This window comes from Pantherophis guttatus, chromosome 1 (assembly GCF_059756535.1).
Source record: "Pantherophis guttatus breed Tessera chromosome 1, ASM5975653v1, whole genome shotgun sequence".
NCBI classification, from domain to species: Eukaryota; Metazoa; Chordata; class Lepidosauria; order Squamata; family Colubridae; genus Pantherophis; species Pantherophis guttatus.
Genome location: NC_142063.1, coordinates 228793902 through 228821805, shown reverse-complemented (window position 1 = coordinate 228821805; position 27904 = coordinate 228793902). Strand labels below are relative to the sequence as shown.

Below are 27904 nucleotides of genomic sequence, written 5' to 3'. Positions count from 1 at the left end.
TGTGTGCTGTGTTTTGCTCTTGGGTTTATCTCATAATATTAGTCATGCTACCTAAACTCTGACAGGTTATGGGCCCAGTCCAGAGAGAAGGCCATAGTAACTAGTGAGCCTAGAGAGAAGAGAATCCCAGTGTGAGCTTGCACCAGAGTAGGTGGTTTAAATCGTGGTTAGCAGGCAGCATGGCCTCCGTCGGTCTAATGGGAAGAGGTTTCCTGGTTTCTTGGCTGAATGAGACTAATTACCTCTCCTGGAATGTGAAGATGGAATAGCATTAAATTTTAAATTTAAGAACTATTTGTAAACAGGGCCTTCATTACTCAGGGAGCTTCTGTAAAAGTTGCTAAAACAAAACTTTAAATAACAAGACTTTGAAAATGCATGGATGTTATACATGCAGAAAAAAGCATTAGTCATTTTATATTTATGTAAAAGAAATATGATGTTTCAGTTTGGGGTAGTGGTTAAGGCATCAGGCTAGAAACTGAGAGAATATTAGGCACAAAGACAGCTAGGTGACTTTGGGCCAGTCACTTTCTCTCAGCCCTAGGAAGGAGGCAATTGCAAAACGCTTCTGAAAAACCTTGCCAAGAAAACTGCAGGGTCAATAAGAATTGGCCATGATTGAATGAAAGGGGAAAAAAAAGAAACAAAGTCATCCTCCAAACAGAAGAGGCACTAAAAACCACAGGTGTTAGATCGTGGGCACAAGAAAGGACAGGACACGCAGTAAACCCCAACACTTTTATTAGCTCTGTAAATCGCAATGGCAATCCTAGCCGTGGCAGCTCCTTTTATAGCTAGGAGCTGTCCGCGGCTTCAGCCACTGACGGTCCTATGAATTTCCCGCTCTAGTCCCTGATTGGTCCGTTCAAATCTGCCATTCAATACTCAACACCCCTCCCCTCTAGTTAGCATAACCAATCCTGGAGTCCCTAGGCAACGTAGGTAGGTGGATCGTTTCGATTCGCGACTTGACCTGCGCAGTTCAGTCGTTTCGGAGTTCTTGGAGTGAGAGGTCGAGTTCCGTGGCTCTGCTGGCTCCGCCTCTGGAACTCTCTGGAACTCGCCTGCTGGAGTGGAATTATTTTCTTGGGTGTTACTCCCTTCCTGCCCCGGACGACATGGTGGATTATCGCTGACAGTCTGCTACTTCTCCTGGACTTCAGGTAAGTGTCCGCTGCCTCTGCTCAGGTTTGAGTCTCTTCTCATGGTGTTTGGTGCTTGTTCCTGTGGTAGGGAGTAGTCTCTGTATGGTGGGCTGAGTTCGTTCCTTGTCATTCTGCCCCTGAGCTGATCGATGTGGCGTTTCCACTGTCGGCCGTCCTCAGTCTGCAATCTGTACAACAATGGTCCTGTTATTTGTGTTATTTCTCCCGGTATCCAGAGGGGGTTGCTGCTGAAATTTTTTGCGTAGACTTTGTCCCCCACTTGGAATTTGCGGATCTTGCTCGTGGAGTCCATGGGTTTCTCAGAGCTGCATTGAGGGTGCAATCTGTCTAATGGGGATCACAGCTTTCTTCCCATCAGCAATTCTGCCGGGCTTCGGTGGGTGGATGCGCTCGGCATGATGTGCTGGATCGTGAGCAGCTTGTCTATCTTAGCTTGCATGTCCCCTGGCCCCAGCCGTGCCAATGTTTCTTTGGTCGTCCTCACCATTCGTTTGACAAGCCTGTTAGTCGACGGCTTCCCTGGTGCTGATAATGCGTGTTGGACTCCCTGGTTTGCTAGGAACATCTCAAATGCGTTGGCGGTAAATTGGGGCCCATTATCCAATACCAACAAGTCCGGCAACCTGTGTGTTGCAAATAGCCTTCTCAATGTTCGGATGACGGCTTCCGTGGTTGTTGAAGGCATCAGGAATACTTCTAACCATTTTGAAAATGCGTCCACTACAATAAGGAACATGTTGCCCTAGCATGGCCCTGCAAAGTCTATGTGTATCCTTGCCCAGGGTGTTCCTGGGTTCTCCCAATCGTGTGTGGGTGCAGTGTGTGGTGCCGGTCGTGATTCTTGGCAGGGTGTGCATGTTGCTACCCAGGCCTCTATTTCTTTATCCATCCCGGGCCACCATACATAACTTCTCGCCAACGCCTTCATCTTCACTATTCCCGGGTGCCCCTCATGTAATAAGTTCAGAATGTCCTGCCTCAGCACTTCGGGAATTATGACTTTGTCCCCCCACAAAATGCACCCCTTTAGTCCCGACAGTTCGGTTTGTCTGGATTTGAATGGTTGAAATTCTGTGTCCACGTTCGCTTCTGGCCAGCCGTTCCAGACCCAATTCAAAATGCGCGCCAGGATTTTGTCTTTCGTGGTGGGTCTCGCGATGTCTGCAGCGGAGACTTGAGCACTTTCCATAGTTTCATAATTGCAGGGTCTCCCCTCGATGAGTACGGTAGCCGCCATTTTGTTGGACTTTCCCGCGCTCGCATGACCCACTAATAATGTTTGGTGGGTCTTGCCTCGTTCTGATCCGGAGTCCTCACTTCTGCGACTTCTTCCAAATGGTTGCTTTTTTCCGTTTGGCTTGAATGACCAGTTGGTTGGCGGTGAGCTTGGCAGGCGGTTCGGGCGGCTTCTTCGGGCTGCTGGTTGAGATGCCCTGCAGGCTTTCGCTATATGCCCTTTCCGGTCGCACCATTGGCATATGGCATCCCAGAATCTGCACTCTGCCCTGGGATGATTTCCCTCACAGCCTGCGCACCAGAATTCTATCTTCCCCTTTCCTTGCGGCTTGCCTCTCCGGTCCATTTTTAGGTGGTGGACCTCATCCTCCTCTTCTTCCTCTGATTCTCTTTCCATGTCCTCATAGTGGACCCCAGATTCCTCTTTCCCTTGTTTTCTTTGTTCACTTTTTTCATGGCTGCCACGGGTTTCTGGGATGCCTCTGATGCTGTGGCTTCTTCCAGTGCCTCCTTGAAGGTTATTTGGGGTTTGGCTAGCAGTCTGCTTTGCAATGTAATGTCTTTTAGTCCCAATACTAGCCAGTCTCTCATAGCCTCTTCTAAGTTTAAGAAATCGCAGGCTGCGGCTATCTCCCTCAAGGTTGCGACAAATTCACTTATTGACTCGCCGTCCCTCTGGTCCCTCCGGTAAAACTCATGTCTCCTTACCAGGGAAGAAGCTTGGGGAGCGTAGTGCGCCTTGAGGATGTTTTGTAGATCCGTCCAGGACATCATTCTCAATTCTGTGGGGGCTGCGAGTGCTTTTGCCATTTTAAACACTGCGGCCCCATAGTGTGTAAGGAATATGGCTCTCTTCCTCTTCTCTGACAGGCTTCAGAGGTCATTCCCTTCCATGTACATATGGAATCTTTCCATGTAAGATTCCCAGTCTTCTCCAGCCGGGTTGAATGGTGCGGGTGGGCTGATTGAAGGCATAGTGGTAGCCGATGATCTGACCGATTCTCGTGGCCATTGATTGGGGTGGCTGGTGATTGCTGTGGAGGTTCAGTGCTTTGTTCTCTGTCCTAGAATCCCACCTTCGTCACCAGTGTTAGATCATGAGCGCCAGAAAGGACAGGACACGCAGTAAACTCCAACACTTTTATTAGCTCCGTAAATCACCTAGCCGCGGCAGCTCCTTTTATAGCTAGGAGCTGTCTGCGGCTTCAGCCACTGATGGTCCTATGAATTTCCCACTCTAGTCCCTCATTGGTCTGTTCAAATCTGCCATTCAATACGCAACACCAGGCACATGAAACTCTTTACCCTAAATAATAAACTCTGGGTGCACTTATCATTCATGGTTAATAAAAATTGTGGATGGTGAATTATGAATAATGAGGGCCATTGCTGTAGATCTTCCATTGCCTTTAATCATCGTGCCATCTACTGTATATGACTAGGAGACCAGTGCATGCCAAAGACTGATAAGACTAAAAAGGATCCAAAACACCAAGACTACGAAAATGTTTTTTTTAAAAATGGTATGGAGTGGCTACAAAAAGGCAATTACCTTTAATAAAGTACTTATATCACCAAGGAGAGGAAGAGCAACCTGTAATTAAACATACCGTTAGATTGGTGCTTACATGAACCCAAAACACATTATTTTTTTCTTTACTGCATTTGTTTATTCCATCTGTTCAGATAAACAGTGTATGATACTTCCAAGGACAGTTTACTTGTATTAAAATGTAGCACTGCTTTTAAAGTTAATAAGGTATGCAGTTTGTCCCTATTTTTGACATTGGGAGAGATGATCAAAAATTGCATAATGCAATCTGAATTTAACCTGGTGTTATATACATTGTTGTAAGATTTTATTGTTATTTAAATGTATTATTTTCTTTTAATGCTGCTTTTCAGAACTCTATTGTTGATTTTATGGGCCAAACTGAATAACTTAGAAGTATCTAGGAAAGTAATTCAGTTGCTAGATAATGCTCTTCATAATTAGCTAGAACCATTACATTAGAGATGGAGTGGTAAAACAGCAGTGTCTCCAAGGAGGCTGGCTTTCAATCATCCACTAAATTCTTATAAAACCTAAAAAATTGTTCCCAAGGGGAAAAAGGAGAAAGAAAAAGAGAAATGAAGGCTAGTTGCTAAGCTCTAGTCTTTGCAATTTGACCTGGATGATTGAGAATCTTTGTAGACTGAAGCCTTATGAATGATGGGATACATAATTCAGTAGGGATGCCTATATTTATTTGTTTTGAAATTTGAGGGATTGTTGGCCATTCTTGTTTTTCCTTATATTCTCCTTTTCAATTTTTATATCTAAAGGTTTGGCTTTTTTAGTCTAATAAGTGAGCCTCTTATTAAAACTATTCCCATGGGCAAGACCACACGGTTACACAGCTTCCCTTTATGCTTCCAACTTGTGAAGCCCAGCATTGCTACTTTTCTTTCTGTTTTATCAGGATTGAGCCTGTGGGACAAATCCTTGGTGGAAGGAAATAACCTTGCAATTGGACTATTTTAGCAGGAGGCAGTTTATGATAATTAATTTTTTAATAGAGGAAACCTTAGAAGAGATACCTGCAAGGGAGACTTTACATTAGATAACATCCTCAAAAAACTAGGGGTTGCAGAGAGGGTGAGGAAGAAATTTGGTCTGAAATTCTTCAGTTTTTCCAATTTCTCTTTCTAACCCAAACCTGAATTATTCCAAACCCCGCATAATTCTTTGGGAGGGTTTGAGACAAGGAATTTGACATTCTGCATAGCACTAATTCTTGCAGTTGTTCATATAATATATCCAGGAGACCTTTAAAAGTCAAGTTAGATATACCTCAGTTTATATCTTTTCTAGCAATGTAGGGATCATTTAAGGAATTGATTCTAAAATAATTTCAACTCTTCAAATGTAAATAATTGACTTTAATATATATATATATATATATATATATATATATATATATATATATATATATATATATACACACACACACAATATAATATAATATAATATATATATATAATATATATATATATATATATATATATATATATACACAATATAATATAATATAATATAATATATATATAATATATATATATATATATATTATATATATATATATATATATATATATATATATATATATATATATATATATATATATATATATATATATGTATGTATGTATATTTACAACCACAATTGAGCCCAACTTTCTGCTGCTAAGTGAGACAGTTATTAAGTTAATTTTGCCCCATTTTATGTTCTTTTTTGCCAGTTGTTAAGTGAATCACTGTAGTTATTAAGTTAGTAATGCAGTTGTTAAGTCAATCTGGCTTCCCCATTGACTTTTCTTATCAGAAAGTTACAAAAAGTGAACACAGTTTTGGGACATGGGACATTGCAACTGCAACGGTCATAAAATGAGTCAGTTGCCAAGCAGCTGAATTTTGATCACGTGACCATGGGGTTGCTGCAATGGTTGTAAATGTGAAAAATGGTTATAGGTCATTTTTTTTCAGTGCCATTTTAACTTTGAACAGTCACTAAATGAACTGCTGCAACTAAAGGGCTATCTATATTCAAATTTTAGTGATTTTAGATAAATTTGCCTTCAGTGTAAGAGAGTTGAATTAGTTTATATACATACTGGGTCACCTGGAGGGCCTGGGATTCCTGGCTTTCCATCTCGACCTGGAATACCCTAAATGTACATAAAAACAGGCAGCGGTTGTTGTTGTTGTATTGCTTTTGTTCAAGAAGATATTACTACCATATATTTATTAGTACTTACATCAAGGCCAGGAGTTCCAGGAGTTCCAGGTAATCCAGGAGGTCCTCTTGGTCCCTGTGGAAGGAACATTTGGAGCATCAGGTATCAAGGAAGACTTACACAATAAGCACAATAAAAGTATTGACCCAGATTTCTTATGAAATAACTTACTTGGAATCCTGGTGTCCCAGGAGGCCCTTTAAGACCCTGAAAAACAAAGCAATGAGTGAATACAATCATCATCATCATCATCATCTTCATTGTCAAAAAAAAGGGGGTTATTATTACTATTGAAAACTCGCTCAAGTAAAAAACCCACCCAGGATATCAAAGAGATAGAGCTGGACCTCATGTCTGGTTATTCATCAGCACAAATGTATCACTTGAGGCTAAGATTCTTCTTAGCTAGATCTGTTGATTTCAGCAGAATACAATATTGGAAATCATGATAGGAAGCTGCTTTCACCAGTCAGATCATTGTTGAGCCTAGTTTAGTACCATCCATCCAGATTGATAATTGCCCTCGGGGATCTTAGTATGGAGTTTTTCTTGCTCTGCTTAGGGATTCTGCAAATCTTTGCATGAGGCACTCTACTCTGAAGACATGGCTCTTTGTAAGTGGGGGAGGAGTAAATTTTTTAAACATCCATCCATCCACATCCATCCATCTATACATTCCTTTCATATGTCATTCCTATTAATATTTTACTGTTGAGTAAAGCTTCTCAAGATATTGGTCAAAGCCCTCTGTGGGGTTATTAGCAATTTAGAGGATGAATGATTAAATTCCACAGGCAAAGCAGGAGAGCTATCAAAATACCTATAGCTCAGGCCATCTGTCAAAACCCTCTGCTAGCAGTTTTTAAAATTATTATTTACTTAGCTATTATTTATTTATGAGGGAAGGTTACAGAAATTCATCTTTTCTTTTAGGTGGTTCTGGAATTTAAGAACCTTTGCTGAAGAGAGCAGTTTACTATCTGATTTAAGACTTAAATGCAAATGTAAAATATACAAAACATGGCATTCATAACTGTATAAAATAACAGAGAATTTCCCTCCCAAAACTACTCCTTTTCAAATGACATGCTTAGGAGAATAATATGACCCAAAGGCATCTTTATCCCTAAGTAGATATGTGCAGACCTGTGCTTCTGGCTTAGTTGCACCCTGGGAAGAGACAGGAACAATTGCCTTGCTAGGCAGCAATACATAATTCCTTTCTCTCCATTCCCTTGACAGTCACAAAACCCAAACAGCAACAATTTTATTTAGCCATTCTATTCAGACATGCTAGCAAGTGTAGACCCATTTTATCATTTCTTTACAGAGGAAAAGAAAACTATACACATGAAATCATATATTACAGGTAGAGTTGCCATCCGTGTTGCATCTATCAAGCAATTACAGAACAACATCCATGTTAATAATAGGGTGAAAGGAGCACAAAACAAAACGTATACTTACAGGTAGTCCTGGGGTTCCATTCCCTGCTGACCCTATCTCTCCTGGAGGACCTTGCACTCCAGGGAGCCCTCTTTCTCCCTGATAAAAGAACAAGCCTTTGTTTTTTAAAAAATCTTTGAATCAAAGCATGACTCCAAACAATTAAAATACAGGATCAGAATAGGCTTTCCCTACCTTAGGCCCTCGTGGACCTATTGTCCCAGGAATGCCAGCTAATCCCTAAAATAGGGGAGAAAAAGATGAAGAGAGAAAGCTTTGCATATTAGGGCAGAATGAGACCACACAAGCAATTCTGGATGCCCCAAGAAGGGTGAATGAAAATTTTTTGCTTCATGAATTGTATTGGGTGCCAGTTTACTTTTGGGTCCATTTTAAGGAGTTGGTTGTGACCTATAAATCCCTACATGACATAGGGCCAGGCTACTTATGGGAATCGTATTTTTTCCAATACACCAACCCATCCATCTGGCAGAGAAGGTATGTTACAGATGCTGTCAGTTAAATAACTTCAATTGGTGGGGTGTAGGAAGAGAGCTTTCTCTGCCCTTGCCCCTACCATATGGAATATTCACCCCCCGGAACTGAGACATGTCCCCAACTCTTGTGGCCTTCCAGAAAGGAGTTAAAACATGGCTCTGCAGCCTCATTTGGGGAGCTTAGGGGAACACATAGCTGTGGGGTTGGTTGGTGCCCTGAGAGCCCTCCTTCACCTTTTGAACTAGTTTGTAACAGATCTTAATCATCCTTGCCTTTTAAATTCTGAATTTTCTAATTTAAGTTTTATATGCTGTTTTTATATTTTAACACTTATTGTACACTGCTCACAGACCCTCCCCGAGGAAGATGGGCAGTTCAAAAATGTGAAACAAACAAATAAAATATATGTTTGTGTAATTAGGAAATAAAAAGAATTCTTAAATTGACAGGAAAAAAATCAATTTAAGACCCAGATGTCCTATTGTGCAAAACCAAATAAGATATCTTATAATGATAATTATTCACTTCTGTTTTAGTTTCACAATAATTGATGAGATAATTATTTATGAGAAGTAACAAAGGGAATTATGGTGGGGGAAGACTAGAAATGTGTAGAACTGAATAACTTACAAAATGGAGTTATCTGCAGCTGTTTGCCCCAGAGAGATCTTTTCAAAAAGCTCATTACTTATGGCTCTGAGTTACACAAGTATATCTTTGAAAATACTCAGTGCTAGGTAAAAGAACAATGGATATTGTGTTTATGGAAATTCTCAATCATCCAGGTCGAGGTTATCCCAAAGGTGCTTTGGGACATCAAAAGGCAATGCATGAAATGTTGTATGGACATGATGGAAGAAAGGATGATTTGCAAGAATAGAAAGGTAAGGAGAGATATAATAAATAGTGTTGGTGAAAACTAGTTTTAGCTAGGTTTTCTTTTTCTTATGTCATACTTTTGAATTTTTTGACATATTATTTCTTTTTCCTTTCTGTACTCTACATAACATTGCTTGCCCTGAATGAAATAGTATATGCAATGCTGGTAATTCCACTTGTGGTTGGAATTTTTCTTCTGTTGACCTCATAGTCTTTTCTGCAATAGAATACTTAATGGTACTTACTGGTTTTCCTGGAAGACTTAATCCTGGAGGCCCTGTGTCACCTTTAGAACCTGGAGGCCCAGGTGGGCCTATGATTCCACCAGAGTCTCCCTATGTAATATAGATGAAAACAATTTGATAGGAAGTTACAAGAGCCAGATTAATGTATCATATTTAAATTAACTGAATTATTTTATCTCCACATTCTTCCTGTGTTGTCAAACCACTTGCCAATATAGGTAGCCACTTTTTTTAGCTATATTCTCAAGTAGCCTTAGTCAAATGATTTTTATATCATCCTTGTTGTTGGACCTAAACTAGTGGGATTGCTTGTATTAGCAATATTTTTTTTAAAAAAAAATCCATTCCAACCAGAAACTCTCCAAAAACAAAAGAACAAATCTTTGCTGGAGACTCCTAATGTTGCAATTGTTTTCTGGCTGTTTTTTGGCAAAGGGGGAGGGGAGATGACCATCAGAGGTGGTATTCAGCAGGTTCTGACCAGTTTTGGAGAACTGGTAGCGGACATTTTGATTAGTTTGGAGAACCAGTAAATACCACTTCTATTCTCTGCCTCCCAAGTCCCAGCTGATCGGTAGGAAATGGGGATTTTGCAGTAACCTTCCCCTGCAGTGGGGAGGGAATGGAGATTTTACAGTAAACTTCCCCTGGAGTGGGGTGGGAATGGAGATTTTACAGTATCCTTCCTCTGCCACGCCCACCAAACCACGCCCACAGAACTGGTAGTAAAAAACATATGGAGAACTGAATGAAGTCAGATATTACTTTTGCTCTCTTCAGTTGATAGGTATTAACTAACCCAAAATTTATCATTCAATTTGAAACATTGCCTCAGTTTAAAAATATTCATTGCAGTCATTTTTTTTTTCAACAAATAAGATAGCAAAATATAGAATATTGAACCTATCTGAGGTGGACAAGATAAAACCCATACAGTAACTGGAACAGATATATTGAAAATACATGTAATTATTTGATATTGGTTTAAAAATTACCTTTTCTCCTTTAATCCCTGGTTTTCCAGGTATTCCATGTTCTCCTGGTAAGCCCTAGTAAATTAAAAAGAAAAGTATATTTTCTTGGACTTTATAGGTAATTATCTATTAAAAGAGGAGTAATTCTGGAAAAAATACTTCTAATATATAGTGGACTTGACTAAAATTTTCCTTTCGTGGAATGACAGGCACAATTCAAAGAATACAAATTCTATTTAAAACATTTATGCTCTATAAAACAATGGAATAAGAAGAATTATGTTTATTTGTGGCTTAGGAAAATGGAAGATTAACAAGACTGGTTTCTCTACATTTATATATTATGCAGCAAGGCCCTGAGTCCTGTTGGAGAAGGGCAGTATACAAATTAAAACAAATAAATAAATAAATATATTTGTCTAGAGTACAGTATTTAAAGGGAAAAAGAATTGACTAAAAGATTGAAACCTGAGACAAGTAAACCATTAACTAATATTTAAGGTGTTTTCAGTAATTTTATCTTCTTTTTTCTTTATTTTTTGTATTTTTAAACAACAAATAGTGGAAATTTTGGCACTAAGCTCAAAAATTTAAATTCTTACTTATATTGTTAAAATAATATAATATACTTAAATGTAATTTCTAATCAAAAATATACTGAGTGCTAACTTTACAATCTTGGTAATTCCTTTGCCCACTTATTATCGTACTATAGAAAATTAATATTTTTCTTATTGTTTTCTTTTTGTTTGTTCACTCTTTCTTTTAAAAATGATTAGTACATTTAAAACAGATATAGGGTAAAACATAAGCACTAAATTATCTTTCCTTTTTTGTAGATGGTGCTAGATATTACTAAGGCAAATGAATTGTTTAAGAAATTGTAATCTGATCTTGGTCTTATTAAACATGATCATAAAATCAGATTTTGTTTATCTGACATAAATTTGTTTTTTAATTTGCTTTCAAAGCATGAGACAATTTTTTAAACCTTATGTATTTAAAGGCTTTAATGAAGGAAGCAGACATAATTGCATGGTAAAAATTTTTCCAAGACAACTTTGCCTCAACCACATTGACTTTATTACCTATCCTTATTTTCTTTTTATCTCTGTCCTTAAATAAAGGAACATAACATGAAATAAATTAGAATATATCTGAACAAATAGTCCATTTTTTAGAGTTCTATTTAGATTTATATTATGTGTGTAAACACTCTAAAATAAATTCTAAAGAAGACAAGCAGAAAACTAAATAGCTTTGACGCTTTACAATTAATTTGATTAAAAGAAAGTAAAGTGTGTCATCTTTATACATTGTCTGTCTGTCTGTCTGTCTGTCTATCTTTTATCTGTCTAATCACTGGAAATAGCAAAATGTGTCGTATGAATTTACCAGAGAAAAAGGAATTATTTCCACTGTAGCAAAAACACTTTTATTTCATTTCTGTGTAAGGTGAAACTCACAGACTTTGATTTTTTGTTGATCAAGGAAGTCATTTATAAATGCATAGGAATGTTAAAGAAACTAGTTTTGAATTACTATGTTCTGCTCATCATATAGATGAGAAAAAAAATCTATGTTTCATCCTCTTACATTTAACTATGTGTACCTCACTGTTTTTAAAATTTGTAATAAGTAAACTAGTGTGGTAACATTTCACTTGCCTAAAATTTCTGAGTGAATTTCATGAGTATCTGAATTCAACTTTTCTTGGCAGCTACAACCTCATAATCCATTTCTACTGATGGTGAATTAGGAAGTCTAAAAACAAAATCTCTTCCTGAGGTTGAATGCTCTTGGAACTGTAGCTAACATAAATAATGGTGAGACAATTGAGAAGACAGTTATGGCCTTTGGACCCAATTCAAAGGTTGTAACACCTGAGAAGTACCTTAATTAAACGAGTAATGCTTAATTATTCTGAGGCTGAGCTGTGACCGATGTGAATCTTAAATGCGAACTTCATGTAAATATACATGGAAGCACAAATGTATATAAGGAAATAGGGTAGGAATGTGATTCAAGAAAATGAAAGAAAGTCTTTGGGCTTGGAAATGAATGCAACAAAATGGAGCAGGAAAAGGGCTAGATAAAGTCATGAGAACAGGTCTAAAGCCAGATGAACCCAAGATTGAATTTGGCATGTCCATGCTGAATCCAATATCAAAAGAAAGATGCAGGTACATGAATTCAAGGATAGTTATACAATTCAAATAAATAAGACAGAGAGATCAAAAGCTTGAGTGTGGGAAGTGAAAAATCTGGGGGGGAAAGTGAAAAAACATCTTAACAATGTGACTGCACAGAAAGAACTGAATATTTCAAAGTTATGTATTTAAGAAGCACTATTTCATTTAGCAGATAATGTGTAAAGGGAAAAAATCGTGATAAGCGATATCAGAAATATAGAAGTAGGACATTTCAGAATTTGTCTACTGTTCCTGCCAGAAGTAAGAATTGGCATCATGGCTTATATTACTGGAGTAGTGAATAGGTAGTAGATGAAAGGAAGTTGACCTGAAAACCAGATAAGTGTTTGCATATACTTGGAGTTATATAAAATTAGTTTTAATTAATCACTAATAGATAGGCATATTGGTTTCCCCATCTGCCAGGCAACAAACTGGGGATCTTAGCAACATTCAAGCCTCTAGCTGCATTCTTCTGAAAAAAATGTTTTTTGAACCAAAGTGCTAATAAAAATATGCCAATCTATATTTATACTGTAAACTGTTAAAATAATGATTAAGGCTGACCTTCTTAGTAACAGTACAAAGACGCAGAAATAGAATGGCATATTCGTAACTACCCAAAGGTATAGCTATAAAGCTACTGAGGCCTTCTACGGTAGCAATTTTACAGGATCACCTAGCCATTGTTGTGGTGATATAAATACTGTCTGCCTTAGTGATTTATTACCACACTTGATGGGATGAGTGAAAGTGTGAAAGCATAAATTGTTATCATGGAGCACCTCAGTATGCCTGGTTCTAAATCTTTGCACATTGATTACTTCTTTCATATACCTTGTAAAAGGAGATCACCAACAGTTTAATATTATTATTTCATTGGTTAATATTTTACTTGAATAATTCTTATGAGCAGTATGATACTTGCCATTTCTCCTGAAGATCCTCTGGGGCCAGGTGGTCCTGGAAATCCCTAAAACATTATGATAAGTATGAAATTTTTAGAAAAGGGAGAGAAAGATAAATAACCCTCCATATATTTATACTATTCTTTTTAATAAAGGGTTATATCTGAAGAAAATACATGAAAATGCTAGCCTCTGAGTAACAGATATAAAATTCTTTACTGTTTAAAGATACAAAAATCAATACACTGAAATTGGCACAAAAATAGTCTAATATTTTGATTTTGCTAATGTCTACATGCAAAAGGGAAAAACACTGTTCTAATTAGAAGACTACCTGATTTCCAGAAGCCACACCACTGCATGCAACAGAAAATGTAATACAGGTAAGTCCTCATTTAGTGAGTGCCTTGTTTAGCAATGATTCAGTTACTATAGTAATTAAAAAGTAACTTCGTAATCAATCCTTGCATTATGATTTTCACAAATCTGTTAAAGAAAGGAACACTGAAGTGAAATCGTAGAATCATGACGTTTCACTTAGCAATGGCTTTGCTTAATGAGTTGCTGGTCACTAAACAAGAACTATCTAGAGCAGAAGTGTCAAACTCGCATTGTCACGGTGTCATCATGGGAAGTATTGTGACTCCCCCCCCTTTGCTAAACCAGGCATGGGCGTGGCCAGCGCGTGATACAACCAGCCTGCGGGCTGCAAGTTTGACAGCCCTGTTCTAGACTTAGGTGTTCCTCTATGTCTGAATTCAAGGATCCTTTTGTCAATTGCTGAGTCAAAAAAGGAAACTAAATCTCCAGACTGCTCTTGGATTAATTGAGAGATTTCTTTTCAATTTTTAAGAAACATGGGAAATAGGAAGTGATGCTATTTATCCAGTACAGGTAGTCTGCGACATATGACCACAATTGAGCCCAGAATCTATATTGCTAAGTGAGAAATGTGTTTTGCCTTATTTTATGACTTTCCTTACCACATTACTGCAGTTGTTAAATTAATAACCCAGTTGTTAAGTGAATCTGCCTTCCCCATTGATTTTGCTTGTCAGAAGGTCCCAAAAGGTAATCACATGACTCTGGGACACTGTAACCATCATAATTATGAGTCAGTTGCCAAGCTTCTGAATTTTGATCACATGACCATGGGGATGCTATAACAGTCATAACTGTGAAAAATCGTCATAGGTCACTTTTTTCAGGGCTGCTATAACTCCAAATGGTCATTAAATGAACTGTTGTAAATAGAGGACTACCTGTATTAATTTTCAGAAGCTGTCCTCACACTTCTCCACTTCATGAGAAAAAATGGGTATTAAACAAAAAAGGCTTTTCAGCTGTAGTGTCATTCTTATAAAATGTCCATGGCATGGAGCCATTCCTTCCTCTGAAATTGATGCCTCCCTTCATGTAATCTAGTCATCTCTAATAATATTGCTGACATTGATTTTATTATTTCAACCTGATGTCTTATTTTTCGTGCATCTTTATAAACCTATTTCAGTTTTATTTTAATTGGTGGGTTTTCTGTTGACTACCTGTTACTACGTATGCAAACTGAAGGTTAAAATACACATTATTCTATAAATAGAATGAAATAAAATGCATGTTCTTTGTTTTGGGAAGAAGTAGCATTCTAAACTTTAGTTTGGGGGGGAAAATCTGTGGGCCTCCAGATGTTGCTGAAATACATGGCATTATTGGATGGGGTATTTGGTTACTGTAGTTTAGCAGAGCACTTCTCTTGATAAACTTTGAGGACTTCTGGAGGAGTTACGACAATTTAAAAGATTGTAGGAGAATAAAGTTGTCACTATCTTTAAAATGAGGAAAGCTTGGAAAATATAGGTATCTATATTGAACAACGATCTCAAAGATATTTCCAACTGTACAATTGTATAAACATATGTTCAATTACAATCAGGTTGGATTTTAAAACTGTTATGGAAGATCATTATGAAATTTTATACATTTTCTATATTATTTCAACTATTATCAGATTTAACTTTCAAAATGCTAGTAGGAATACTATGAACATTTATATATTTTAAATATATTTTGGCATTTCATACAGGTGTAGTTAGGAAACATACAGAGACAGAAACATACAAGAGTTTAATTCATTCAGAGGACAACAGAACTGGCTATCAATGGTGTTCCCATTACTGGATTGTAAGAGAAATTCGTACACTGTTCATTAAATATAATTTACATACCGGTGGTCCTGGATTTCCAATAGACCCTGGAAGACCAGGCTCCCCTACTTCGCCCTAAAACAACATTTTAAGAAAGATAAGTTATATATCTTTAGAGATGAAACTGTAGAGTTGGTAAGTATATATACTAATGACACACTACATTATGTTTCTAATGTCTATAGATCAAGTGAAATCCCTTGCAAGCCAAGTAGTTTAACTCCAGAACCTGTTGGTATAATTTCTTTGCAAAATGTTCCCAATGGTGATATACTAGTAGATGACTTCTATTTATATACAGCATTTATCCACTTATTGTAAAGGTGGCCCTTGTGATCCATGGCTTTGCATAAATGTAGATGACAAATCAAGATCAAGACAAACTTATTATCTACGGTAAAGATTTTTGTATATCTCTAGTTTTTGGTTTGTAGTTCTGATTATAAGACAACTTTTGAAGTGTTTTCTTTGCGGATGTGCAAATGTTACATGTGTACTTTTGTCATGTGAACTTGCTATCTAAAAGTGGTATCATCACTTAGTCATTATAGTTTCCATATGGCTAAAATTTAACCTTAGCATTTGAGAACTGCTAGAAGCATAGGGAACATGCCCCAGAATAAGGATAAAACTGACTTTGTATAAAAAAGAACACGGCTTAGGGGGGGCTAAAAGCCCTACTAAGTAGGTATATACAAAAGTATGAAGGCTATTACTTAACGCATTGTAAGCCTCCCTGAGAAGGGCGGCATATAAATTGAACCAATAAATAAATAAATAAATAATATTGGATATAATTCATCACTTTCACCGGAAGTAACCATGATCAATGAGTATCATCAGTTCATCAATAATGAAGAAGAGAATCCTTGAGCATTTGCTCAGATCAGTAATTAAGGTACTGTCATCCCTTCACAAATACTTCTGGAGCAAATAAATGCTTTGATCTGTAAATCTGGCAAGATGAAATTAATTTATATTACATGATAATTGAATTACATATAGTAGTGGCAACAAATTCAACTGCCAAATCTGTCAGATGTTCACAACTGGATGTAGCTTTTCCATAAGGCCTATACATTTAAAATCCAAGGCACAGAGTTCCAAAGATGAAAACAATATAATTTCAGAAATATTTGCATAATGGGAATCTAAGCATAGATCCTTATGCAAATGTTTCATCTGAAAAAAAAAAGATATGAAAGAATGCAAGTGCAAACATAGGTAGGTCATGAACTGATTTCTCCAAGTTATGGATCTCTTCCAGAGATAATTGTCCAAACTAGATTACCTTCTATCTTCCTATAACTGCAATTACTTGGGTATGACGATAACACACAAACTTCATATTTTATCTACAAAGAAATTCTAAATGTATTGTTAAGTATTAGAAATACTCACAGGTTCCTGTAAACATAAAGGGAATTTTGAGCTGTACTTACTGAATCCCCCTTTTCTCCTTTTTCAGAATATTCTCCCTGTGACAGAGTACAAGTTAAACTCAATATTTATTAGGACGCTTTCACTCAAATCCAGATTTGCTCTCTGTTTCTAAAGGTTTTGGCAAGAATGAAACCCACTTTTAATTTCCAGAAATCCCATATAAAAAATAAACTAAACAATCATAACTATCAATAGCAATTGATTACTTACTTTTTCTCCTTTTGCACCTTTTAATCCCTTTTCATCTCGAGGACTCTTTCCCAAAAAAGAAAATAAAGATCAATTCTTTCCAATTTGTTAACAAATTAGAGATCAATTTCCCAAAATCTTCCTCTTCATAATGGTTATCCAATATTCCCTTCATGAGCAATTTACACTATATAATTGCAATATAAATACCGAGGAATCATATTTAGAATAGCAATATATGCATCTCTGCATTTCCGAATGAATGTAGCTGGCATATTTCAAATTCCTTCAAATTGAAAAAGTGTTTTAAAAGTCAAGGGTAACATGCCAACAGAGTTCAGTATTGCTTAGTCTCGAAATAAAAATGTATATATGTAAGTAAGTTGTGTAGGAAGGGAAGGGTTGTATGAATGATATATTGGTTCAAAATGTGGTGCCCTGGATTGTGTAACCTACTTTGGCAGAATAACTTCTATATTGATTGCTGATTATCTTTCTTTGTTCAATTCAAACTGGTAATGTTTTTCTCTAAGGTACTACAACTATAACTCACTCCTACTTACTTTGGGACTGTCTTGTTTGACTAGAAGCCACCTATCCTGTGTGATCATTCGATAGGGGTTTTTTCAGGATCCTCACCCTATGGGAAATCAAGGATATCAGGGACCAGAGGCAAACCATCTTTGTGGTGTCACTGACACTATGGAAGAGCTTAGCTTCTCATTCATTTTTGGCATTTGGAAAAATGAACAATCTTATCCTGATTAATAGGTATTTATGAGTTAATGATGATGATAATGGTGCCTTTTGTCTGAATTTAAATACTGTTCAGTGTTGTAGCTGTGACAGTTGTATGAGAGATTAAAAGAGGTTGGGGTTTTTGTGTTGTTATATAGTCTATATACTCCTTGCAACTGGGTAGCATACAAATTCATGTAATAAAAATTATGAATATATATATGTGTGTGTGTATGTATATGTGTGTATAAATAACATAACATAATAACATAACATAACATATTGGCAATTGATTTTAAAGTATGACCTTCATTTAATCTTTCTTCCTGGCATTTTTGCTTTGAGAAGTCTGATTCTGTATGTATCTGTGTTTTGTGCATATGTGCACTCTCTCCCCCATGTACACAATATATACATGGTTTTCATGCACATATTTGTTAGATTTTTTAAAAAAATCTCCCGAATTGATTTCAGTTAAAACTGATACCTTTAATTGACATGCTAGGTAAACCAGATTACAGTATAAACTATTTTTAAGAATATTAATAACAGTTTTCCTATCTGATCTTCCTATGAATAATAATCATGTGGGTGTAACAGTTTTAAAATTCAAATTTTAAAATAAAATTATTTGTTTCAATGATTTGTTACCATAAACAAATTTATGGATATTAACAGAGCAAATTGTTCTCAATTAATACTATACTGTTTTTAGCTTAATTTATTCATCTCCGGTCTTGAAAATTTGGGTGACTGTTGCAACCTGAAACCCTGGTTCCAGCAAGTCTAAGTACTTAAAACTGAAGTTTAGACTGGTAAATCATCTTCCTAAATACTAAACTTAGCGCTTCTTTTCTGGAAAGCTGTTTGCTTGAGAATAAATCATTAAATATTTTGCATTGGACAGCTGAAGGAAGGAGTGTATTTGTACACTACATGAGGGTTAAAAGATGATTAATTTCTTGAAGGTGAAACAGCTGGCTCCCATGTTTTGCCAGAAGCTATTAACTGGGAAACATGATAAGGCATAGGAATTTGAAAGGTCTTACAATTCATGTAAGAAACATGAATCTGGCAGACAGATGCATATCATATCCTGAGGACCTCAACTTGGGTTCATGTCACCTGCCACAAACTTAATCTTAAATAGGAATTAAGAGGCTACTAAAATATGCAAAATATACCAAGAATGATTGCAAGAAGTAAGTTATACATAATGAAGAAAAAAATGCTTGGATATAATTAATTTTCTAGGCATAAAAGATTAAGAAATATAAAGCAGCTCTTCAAAAAACTGAAACATGGCAGTTCAATCTATTGCGCAGTTGGTATAAAATACAGCAAAAACTATTGACTTGTATCTACCTACCAACCCAGAAATATAGTGATCTTTGGCAAATTTGTTTGCACACAGCTGATCATAAACTGTTTTTCCACAGACTGAGGAAATGAGCTCATTCATACAAACGTATGATAAAATAACTCAATTTTATTTAATACATTTTAAAAAAAATCTAAGGTCAGTATATTGGTATAATTAGTAAAGCACCATTACTAACAGTGGTGAAAATAGAAAGAGGCAGAAAATTAGAATTTGCCAAAAAGGAATGATGAAAGTACTAGAAAAATAATGAAACAGAGATTGGAAAATTATAGCTATCAAAGTTTATTGCAGTTTTGATGGTACTGAATGGATCAGAGGAGCAGAATGGTTAAAATTGCAGTGATTTTAAGAGAAAGATGGAAAAATGCAAAGGGAATAGATAGCTTATTTTGGAATACCCCCTGTCCATATCAAAGGAAGTATCATTCTGCTTGTTACCCATCCTTAGATATTCATGCAGGATATAGTTTATTATTTAGAAACAAGACTTTTGGTCACAAATTTAAGATAGAATAGTCACCTTAGTTTAATAAAATTTTAAGTAACGAGTTACCAAGAACTGTTCTGAGTCAATGATATAAAATCCAAACTGGCAAGCTATTGTTATGGATTTTGTTGCCAAACATTGATAACAAAACTGAATTTGTAATAAGTAAAAATAAAAAGCTTTAGAACTCCAATTAATTTGAGATAATAATACAAAGATGAGTTAGAGGAAAAAGATATGAGAGTGAAACTGCCAAAGTGTGTAGAGCAGGGGTGTCAAACTAGTGGCCCGCGGGCTGAATGTGTCACGTGTTGGCCATGCCCACCCCTGTTTTAGCGAAGGGGAAAAAAGTCACAAAACGTCATGTGACAATAATGTGATGCTGTGAGTTTCACACCCCTGGTGTAGAGTATTTAATTTTGTCTAAAATGTTCCCGAAAAATTTTAGCACAATGCTCTGGGGTCTCAAATTTACGAGTGAGTGAGTGAGTGAGTGAGTGAGTGAGTGAGTGAGTGAGCAAGCGAGCAAGCAAGCAAATTAGCAGGCTAGCTGCTAGATTTAATCTGCAATACTTAACAACATAAACAACTGAGCCTCATACAATTCTAGGATTCTGAGAAAAGGTCAACAACTTTAATATAATCTTTGAATATACTCACTCCTTATTGAATGACCAACTCTAGTTCAACAACCAGGATGTTAAGCAAAATGGTTGCTAAGTGAACATATGGGCGAGAGAGAGGGACAGAGACTGGGAAGATCATTGGTTGGTGCCATCTCATTTAAAGTTTTTACATGCAGCTGCCAGCATTACTCCCACTCCAACATGCATTTTTGTCAGGTGCCTGAAATATGGTCATAAATGCACACAGTGGTTGAAATTTATTTTTAATTACTAACACATTTGTGAATGGTCACTAATTGAAATTGTCACTAAATGAGGAATGGGTATATTCACAGCTTTGGAGAACTGAGTTCACAGTATAGCTGAGAAGTTTAACGCATTTGTATGACTTTTACTACAGAATGAAAGATGTTATAAAGCTTCCATGGAAGAGCTTTATTAAGGTGCCAAAGAAAGAATACAGAGGCAGAACGGATTTTTTTTCATAGAAATATGAAAAGATCATATGATCTTTTTTCATTAAAAGCAAGAGAGGTGGTTAAACATGGTGAAAGACAATCCTTTGGTTCTGGAACATGAGAAACAGACTCAGAATCAAGCAAACCCAAGACAATGATTGAAGATGTGTCACATAGTTTATTTAGGTAGGCAAATGAATAGTAAAAGTTTGAATTCACTGTGGCAGTAACACATGTTAACCCAAGAGATGACAAGACAGCTTGTTTTTAAGAAAATCAAAAGGCTGCCAGCTGTTTCAATGAATTAAAGCTAGGTGATTAAACATTACAAAAGCCCTATTTCTGAAAGTCTAATTTAGCTATGCAGATTAAAAGTCATATCCAAACTATGTAACCTGTTCACTTATTTTGTGTTAAAAATACAAAATAATAATTAGATCATGTTTTCCATCAATATTCTAATTTGGCCATTTAAAAGGAAATCTTGTGAATTGTCAGGATGAAATGAAAGAAATGAATATTTCATCTGTAATTCCCAATTTTCTCATACTGCAGCAGAACATCTAATTTAATTATCAAAGATGAGCAAATTTCTGACTTGTATAATCTACTGTATAATTATATCTGCTAATATTCCCCCTATTTCTTATTTCTACCTGTATTCTAGCTTCTAGTCAGGCCACCATTACTAATCCTAGTGTTAATACATGTGTTTATATTAAGACATAGTCCTTCATTATTTGGTTATTCAAAGTCTCAGTATGCAATTCTAGTACCAATCATCCTATTATTTAACCATACCTAATAGTACAATCTTTCAACCTCCAATCTTTCCATCTAACTATATAAAGTTTATATAAAGGTGTGTATTCTTATTTCTACCTCTATTCTAGTTTTTAATCAGGCCATCATTATATTAGAAAAAAAGAAAAAATAACCATTCCTTTCTATCCATCATCTCGTGCCCATTTTAATACTTCAATTCTTATTTGTTTTATAGCTTGCCTCCCATACTTCTCTCTTGGATCTTTATCAGCATCTGTGACTTCACCATTCAGTCTGAATATTTCTCCCATCTCTATCCTCCTAAACTGCCAGGTCTCCGGAGTGTCCACCCAAGCCCCTATCTCCCTTTCAAAAATGTCTTCCAGGTTATCCAATTCCATTTTTAAATCTCTTAAGATACTTTCCCCTTGGTTATTTCATCATTCATAATTATCTTTATCATCTTCTCCTTCTCATCTTCTTGCTTTATTTGCTGGTTTGTCTGTTCTATCTTTTCCTCCATTCTTTCTGCTGTCTCCTCTCTTTCCTGGACTCTTTGATCTTCATTCATTATTAGTTGTAGGATTATTTTCTATTATCCCATTTATGCTTTGCAATAGGTTCTTTATCTCTCTGTGATTCTTTGTCATAGTATCCCTAATGCTTTGAAACATCAACACCATTTCTTTTGAAATCTCACTTATTTCCCCCTGATGGAGCATCTTGTCTTATTTTAGTAAATCCCACTCTTACTCAATAGTCCAAAAACAATATATTCAAGTCCAATGTTGCTCCTCAGAAAGTTCAATAATCATAGCTCTTTACATATCAGGATTATTAATCAGTTCCATTTAAGTAGTCTAGGCAGCTTTCCACAAATCAAAAATCACTTTACTTTACTTAAGAGCCTTCCTTATTCTCACAATAGAGTCTCCAATAATCATAAAGTAGATACAGTAGTTATAGAACAGTAAGTATCACCACAGACCTCCAGATGAATGTTGTTTATTTTTCTTATCAGGAATTTCCCAGGCTTGCGTGGGTATGGTATATTTTCCATTCACCAGTAGATGGCAGCCTCAGCTTAGGTTTCAGCATTGTTTCAAGTCTGATAAATTGATTAATCCAATTTTAATTCAATTTATGGAAACAAAGTTGGCTATTCAAGTAGATAGTTCCAGCATTTTATAATGCCTTTCCAAAACAACGCCTATCCAGTTTAAAAATCCAATTTTCTATGTTTTAAAAGGTCTTTAGCTTTTCTCCCCTTAGTTCCTTTCTTTCAGGTTCTACGATTTTTCTCTCTATGGTTGTTTGCCACTTTAAGAAATAGTTCTAAAAGTCTCTTTTCCTGGATTTTCCTCTTTTTTTTCTTTTAAAGTTAGGGTCTAAATAAAAAAGAAATCTTCTCATCCTGCTCCACTCACTGTTGCCCCAGTTTCATGGCAACCATAATGGCTGCCTCTTTTCCTCATCGTGGATGAGAGGGAAGAAGCCCTGAGTCGAATGGAAGAGTTGTTGCTCTCCATGACCTGCAGGGCACCCCTCTTTTCTTCACCACCCATACAGGGTGGCTTTAGCTCCTTTCAGAACCCTCCAATGGGGACAACTCAGTGCGGGAGTGCGGAGACCTGCTCCTCATGTCCGATCTTGCTGCGACATCAGCTGGAAGTCCCCAAAGATCTATCTTAATAGACCCAAATATATATTCTGTCCACCCTTGGTTTCAGTCACAAAGAAAGACACAAAATAGATGTTCTTTGAAATGCAGGAATGCAATTAATATATCCATGTTAAAGCCTGTTCCTTCTAGCTTCTGCAAAACTTTCATCACACGGATGTTTTCAAATCCATGTTAATCACACTGTGGACTTGGATAAGGTCACTAAAGTGCCAGAATATAAACTGTGTGTATGCAAAAGTATTGTAGTTATATTCTCAAACATGACTTATTATTTAGAGACAAAACCACTTAACTCATTGGACCTTCCTTCTAACCGACTATTAAAAAATCTAAAGAGAGTGAATTAGACTAAATGCATTTTGTAGCTTCTCTGAATTGATTCAGAGCAGCAGGTTTACTTAATTTTCTATGTTCCTTTTGCCAATGAACTGTTACAGTTGAATATATTCAAACATATTACTACATTAGTTCACCTTCATCTCTATATGCAAGCTAAAAGTCAAAATAATTATCACAAACAACAACAAATAAATTAAGATAGATCTGATTTCAGAAAATAGGATAAAACCTACTTAAAACCTATCTAGCTAAACAAAACCTTGTCAGGGAAGGTGGGTGGTATAAAAAATTAATTAATAAATAAATAACTTAATAAATAAAAGGTGTCAATTCAGTCAATTTTAATTAAAAGGGTTAGTATTGATATGAAAACATTAATAAAACAGATTAATTTGCATTTGTATTAAATATGTGAGAGTCAGTAATGATCTTCCAAAGAATTAAATCAGCTAACACTCCCTCTGATAAAACAGGAAAGGAAACCACATATATTTGTACAAATATCTAAATATCTAAATGGAGGAATCATTATTTTTAACCAATGAATAGAACTAAAGGTTTGATGAAACAAGACGATTATTAACAATGTTATGAAATGTGTTAAGAGAAGATGACATTTAGGCTGCTGGAAGAACTTTTTCATAATATGGGCCCACCATGGAGAAGGCCTACTAACTTGTCCAAAGTCCAAAAATAGCCCAGAAGAAATGACTCTCAGTAGACCTTCCTGAAACAACCAGACTAAAAAATGAATATTACTCTAGAATAGTTTCTTAAGTAATTGTTTCTATCAATCTTCTTAACCAGTTTTTTTTACTTCAATTTCTTTTTGAAATGCAAATCATTAAGCCCAAAACTAAGTATAATATTGCACAATTAGGAAGATGTTACACTATGTGATATCTTTGACTTCAGGGCAAGTATCTATTTTTAGTGAGAGCTCCATTATATTTGCATTAAAGGTTGCATAGAACATTTACAACATCTTGAGTTGGAAATACAGTTTTGACTCTTATTGACATGATTTTTTTTTTCTGGGAGGAAGGGAGGAATGGACTATTAGTTATTTTCAAGCACTCTGAAAGAATTAGAATCTCTCACATCAATTAATCAATGGCTAAAAAACTTAAAGAATGTTTCTTATGAACTTAAATTAAAACAAATTCAACAAAATATTTTTGTTCATATTCCAACGAATATTTTAAAAAAGCTGGCTGTAAATGTTATTAAACTTATTCATACAATATAGGTTTGGTGTCCTGTTGTCCTATTTTAATTAGTTAATACCTTTTAGAAAGACCACTGTGGTTTAAAAATGTGAATGTGCATGTGAATTATATATTGAAAACTCAACACTTATCTTGTGATTTATGGTATCTCAAACAGAAAGGCAGGAAAAAAAAAGATAATTCTTCAATATTGGAAAGACAGGCATAAACCTAGATTTACAAACTTGATTACTGATATATGTTTGCTTTTTATTTATAAATCATATACATCTATGAATGTAATGAAAAGAGAGATCAATATTATTTTGTGTGGTTAAGATTTAAATGATCTGCATAAAAGATACCTGAATTATTTCTTATAAGCAACATAATTTATCTTCATTCTTTTTGCTGGTTTTTTTGAGTGTTTTTCTTTTTTCCTACTTTTTGTACATTAAGATAACAGCATCTAAAAGAGCTCAATAATTACTCTGATATATGTATTTTGATTTAGTACCACTAACTACATTTAAAAAATTACTAGATATTATTAATTTATTATAACATCTGAAAATACACTAGCACTGCTGGAATAAATGGGTTTTGCGCCTGTTTATGAAAAATCGGATCTACATGATGTACGTGTCTATTAAAAAAATCAGATCCATATTTCTAGAGGTAGAAGACACCAGGAAATACTTTCTTGCATACAGCAATAAAATACAAATAGTATTATATCTCTCAAAATAATTTATGTCAGAATCAATAGACAAAATATTTATTAAAAATTAAAACCTTCAACATGCAGAATATTATTTTGGGAAAAAAGGGAGAATAACATCTATTAAGTTGAACTATATTTTCAAACTTGTTGATAAAAAACATTTATATATATTAGCACAACTTAGTGCTCCACACTCTCAAAGTAAATTGGTCCATCTACTTTAAACTGTTTTCACTAGCAGTCACTCAAATGATGGGTTGAAGCTAGGCCATTATATATTGCAAGATTCTCTGTTATTCAGGAGTGGTCTACACCTTCAAGTGCTAATATGGCTAATACAGCTCATGAAATGTACTTAATGACACCAATTGGGACCTGAAATTCCATTGACATAGTTCTAAGTCAGAAAAAAAACCCCATATGGTCATGCCATTTAGTGATAGCAATTGTTGCAGTCCCAGTTGCTGTCATTAAGTGAGGACTAGGCAGGTTGTTAAGCAAGGTCCTCATGTACAATGGTGGGTTGCCCCCGGTTTGGACCGGTTCATAAGAACCGGTAGTAAAACTGGCAGGAGGCTCTGCCCATTGACCTGGACATCATCATAGGTGATCTATGCATGCGCAGAAGAGCATGGGCACAGGCGCAATGCAAACCAGTAGTAAAGGTAAGTAGAACCCGCCCCTGCTCATGTAGCTGTGACTTGCAACTCCCTGCCAGTTTCCCCACTGACTTTGCTTGTTAGAAGCCCACTAGGAAGGTTACAAATGGCAACTATGGGACCTTAGGGACTCTGCGCCAGCCTTAAGTATGAGAACTGGTTGATCACTCGTTGTACAATTAAAGGGTATTATAATAATGCTTCCTTTGAGTGGAACTCAGTATTTAATGACTTCAATTTTATTTCCATGTCCAGATTAGCTCTTGTGTTTTTAATACCTTTGAAACCATATTAATTCTATAACGATATAGAAAAGATTTGCTATTCTTTTTTTCCAGAATGTTTTTGACTTCCCGGTCCAATGTATAACTCTGATACTTTCTAATGGACTCTATTCAAGGGCTGTAATTTCTGGTCTAGAAAAAGAATCCTGCATTTTTGTTTTGTTTTGTGGAATTATCCAGTAGCCTCCCAGCCTTACTCAACTTTTTGAAATCAGCCACCTAGTTTGATTTAAATAGTATATATTTAATATATATTTATGCCCAATTAATCAGAATTAGAGGCACCCAGATCAAGAATTCTACATAGCGGCTTTCCCAATAAATATTATCTATATACATTAGATTGTGTTCAAGTGAGTGATTATATGAATAACACCAGCACATCATTTTTTTTTTATTTCTATGGAATGGAGATGAAAGAATTGTTAATTCAAAATTAGTTAAAAATAAGGATTAGTTAAAATTAGTTAAAAACATCCAGTTTTTCGTCAGCTAGCTAATCAGAGGCAATGCTATCGTGATATACTTTGCTACAAATTGCAGATCTCAAAATCTAGATATTTTATTGCTATAGTATTTGAATAGTAGCATGTGGTATGTCTGAAAAAAATATTGAATAAAGCCAAATTTGGTTTAATATGTACTGCAGAGGCTTTAGAATGAAAATGCCAAAGATATTGAAATATAATTTTGAGCCTCAATCTTTCTGATTCTTGTTTAGCACTGTAGCCATGTACTAGTTTATTGTATAAATATATAGAAAAACATAGTTACATTATAAAGTGATTTTCAATCATTATCTAAATCATTATTTTAAAAAGAGATACCAAACCAAAATTGAATTGTCTCTCTTTTACTGAGAATTTTTACAGTGAAAAAAATCCCCCCCTTGATAAAAACTTGGCAAATTTGTTAAAATAATTAATTACTATAATAACATTTATTCTTTCTTATTTGTGAGATGACTGATGAAGTTCTAAGATAACTTGATAGTCTGTTAATGTTAATTTAGCCTTTTAAATTGTCAATGGTTTTTAGTTTGAATGTTTTAAATTTTGGGCCAAAGTCATATAATTCTTTTAAAAATTTTAAATTTTGTATTGGTATGTGTTTTAGTTCTGGCTGTGCACCGCCCTGAGTCCACTAGGAGAAGGGCGGGATACAAATTGAGTAAAATAAAATAAAAATAATAATAATAATGAAGAATTTTCAGCACTACATAAGAGTTTGAAGGAGTAAAAATCACTAGAGGGAGCTGCTGTTCCATTCAAAATGAGCTTCTTCAATAGTTTTCAGCTTAAATGACCCACACATTGAATAGAATAAATTCACAGCAATATAATAAAGGGACTAGCTCTAAAACAATATAAGTGACACTAAAATAGATTCCCA

The 27904-nt window shown here is 35.6% G+C and overlaps 1 protein-coding gene across 5 annotated transcripts in view; it reads right to left on the bottom strand.

Annotated features, from left to right (window-relative positions):
• COL19A1 (collagen type XIX alpha 1 chain) overlaps positions 1-27904 on the bottom strand; it is a 174669-nt gene that overhangs the window by 35661 nt on the left and 111104 nt on the right. For all 5 annotated transcript variants that reach the window (XM_034431974.2, XM_087882487.1, XM_087882485.1 and 2 more), the window contains 12 exons: positions 17178-17222; positions 16967-17002; positions 15546-15599; positions 13344-13388; positions 10245-10298; positions 9250-9339; positions 7823-7867; positions 7649-7726; positions 6353-6388; positions 6203-6256; positions 6059-6112; positions 3958-3999 (listed from right to left, as the gene is read on the bottom strand). In XM_034431974.2, coding sequence (XP_034287865.2) covers positions 3958-3999; positions 6059-6112; positions 6203-6256; positions 6353-6388; positions 7649-7726; positions 7823-7867; positions 9250-9339; positions 10245-10298; positions 13344-13388; positions 15546-15599; positions 16967-17002; positions 17178-17222 — 633 coding nt within the window. The remainder of the gene's footprint in view (positions 1-3957; positions 4000-6058; positions 6113-6202; positions 6257-6352; positions 6389-7648; positions 7727-7822; positions 7868-9249; positions 9340-10244; positions 10299-13343; positions 13389-15545; positions 15600-16966; positions 17003-17177; positions 17223-27904) is intronic.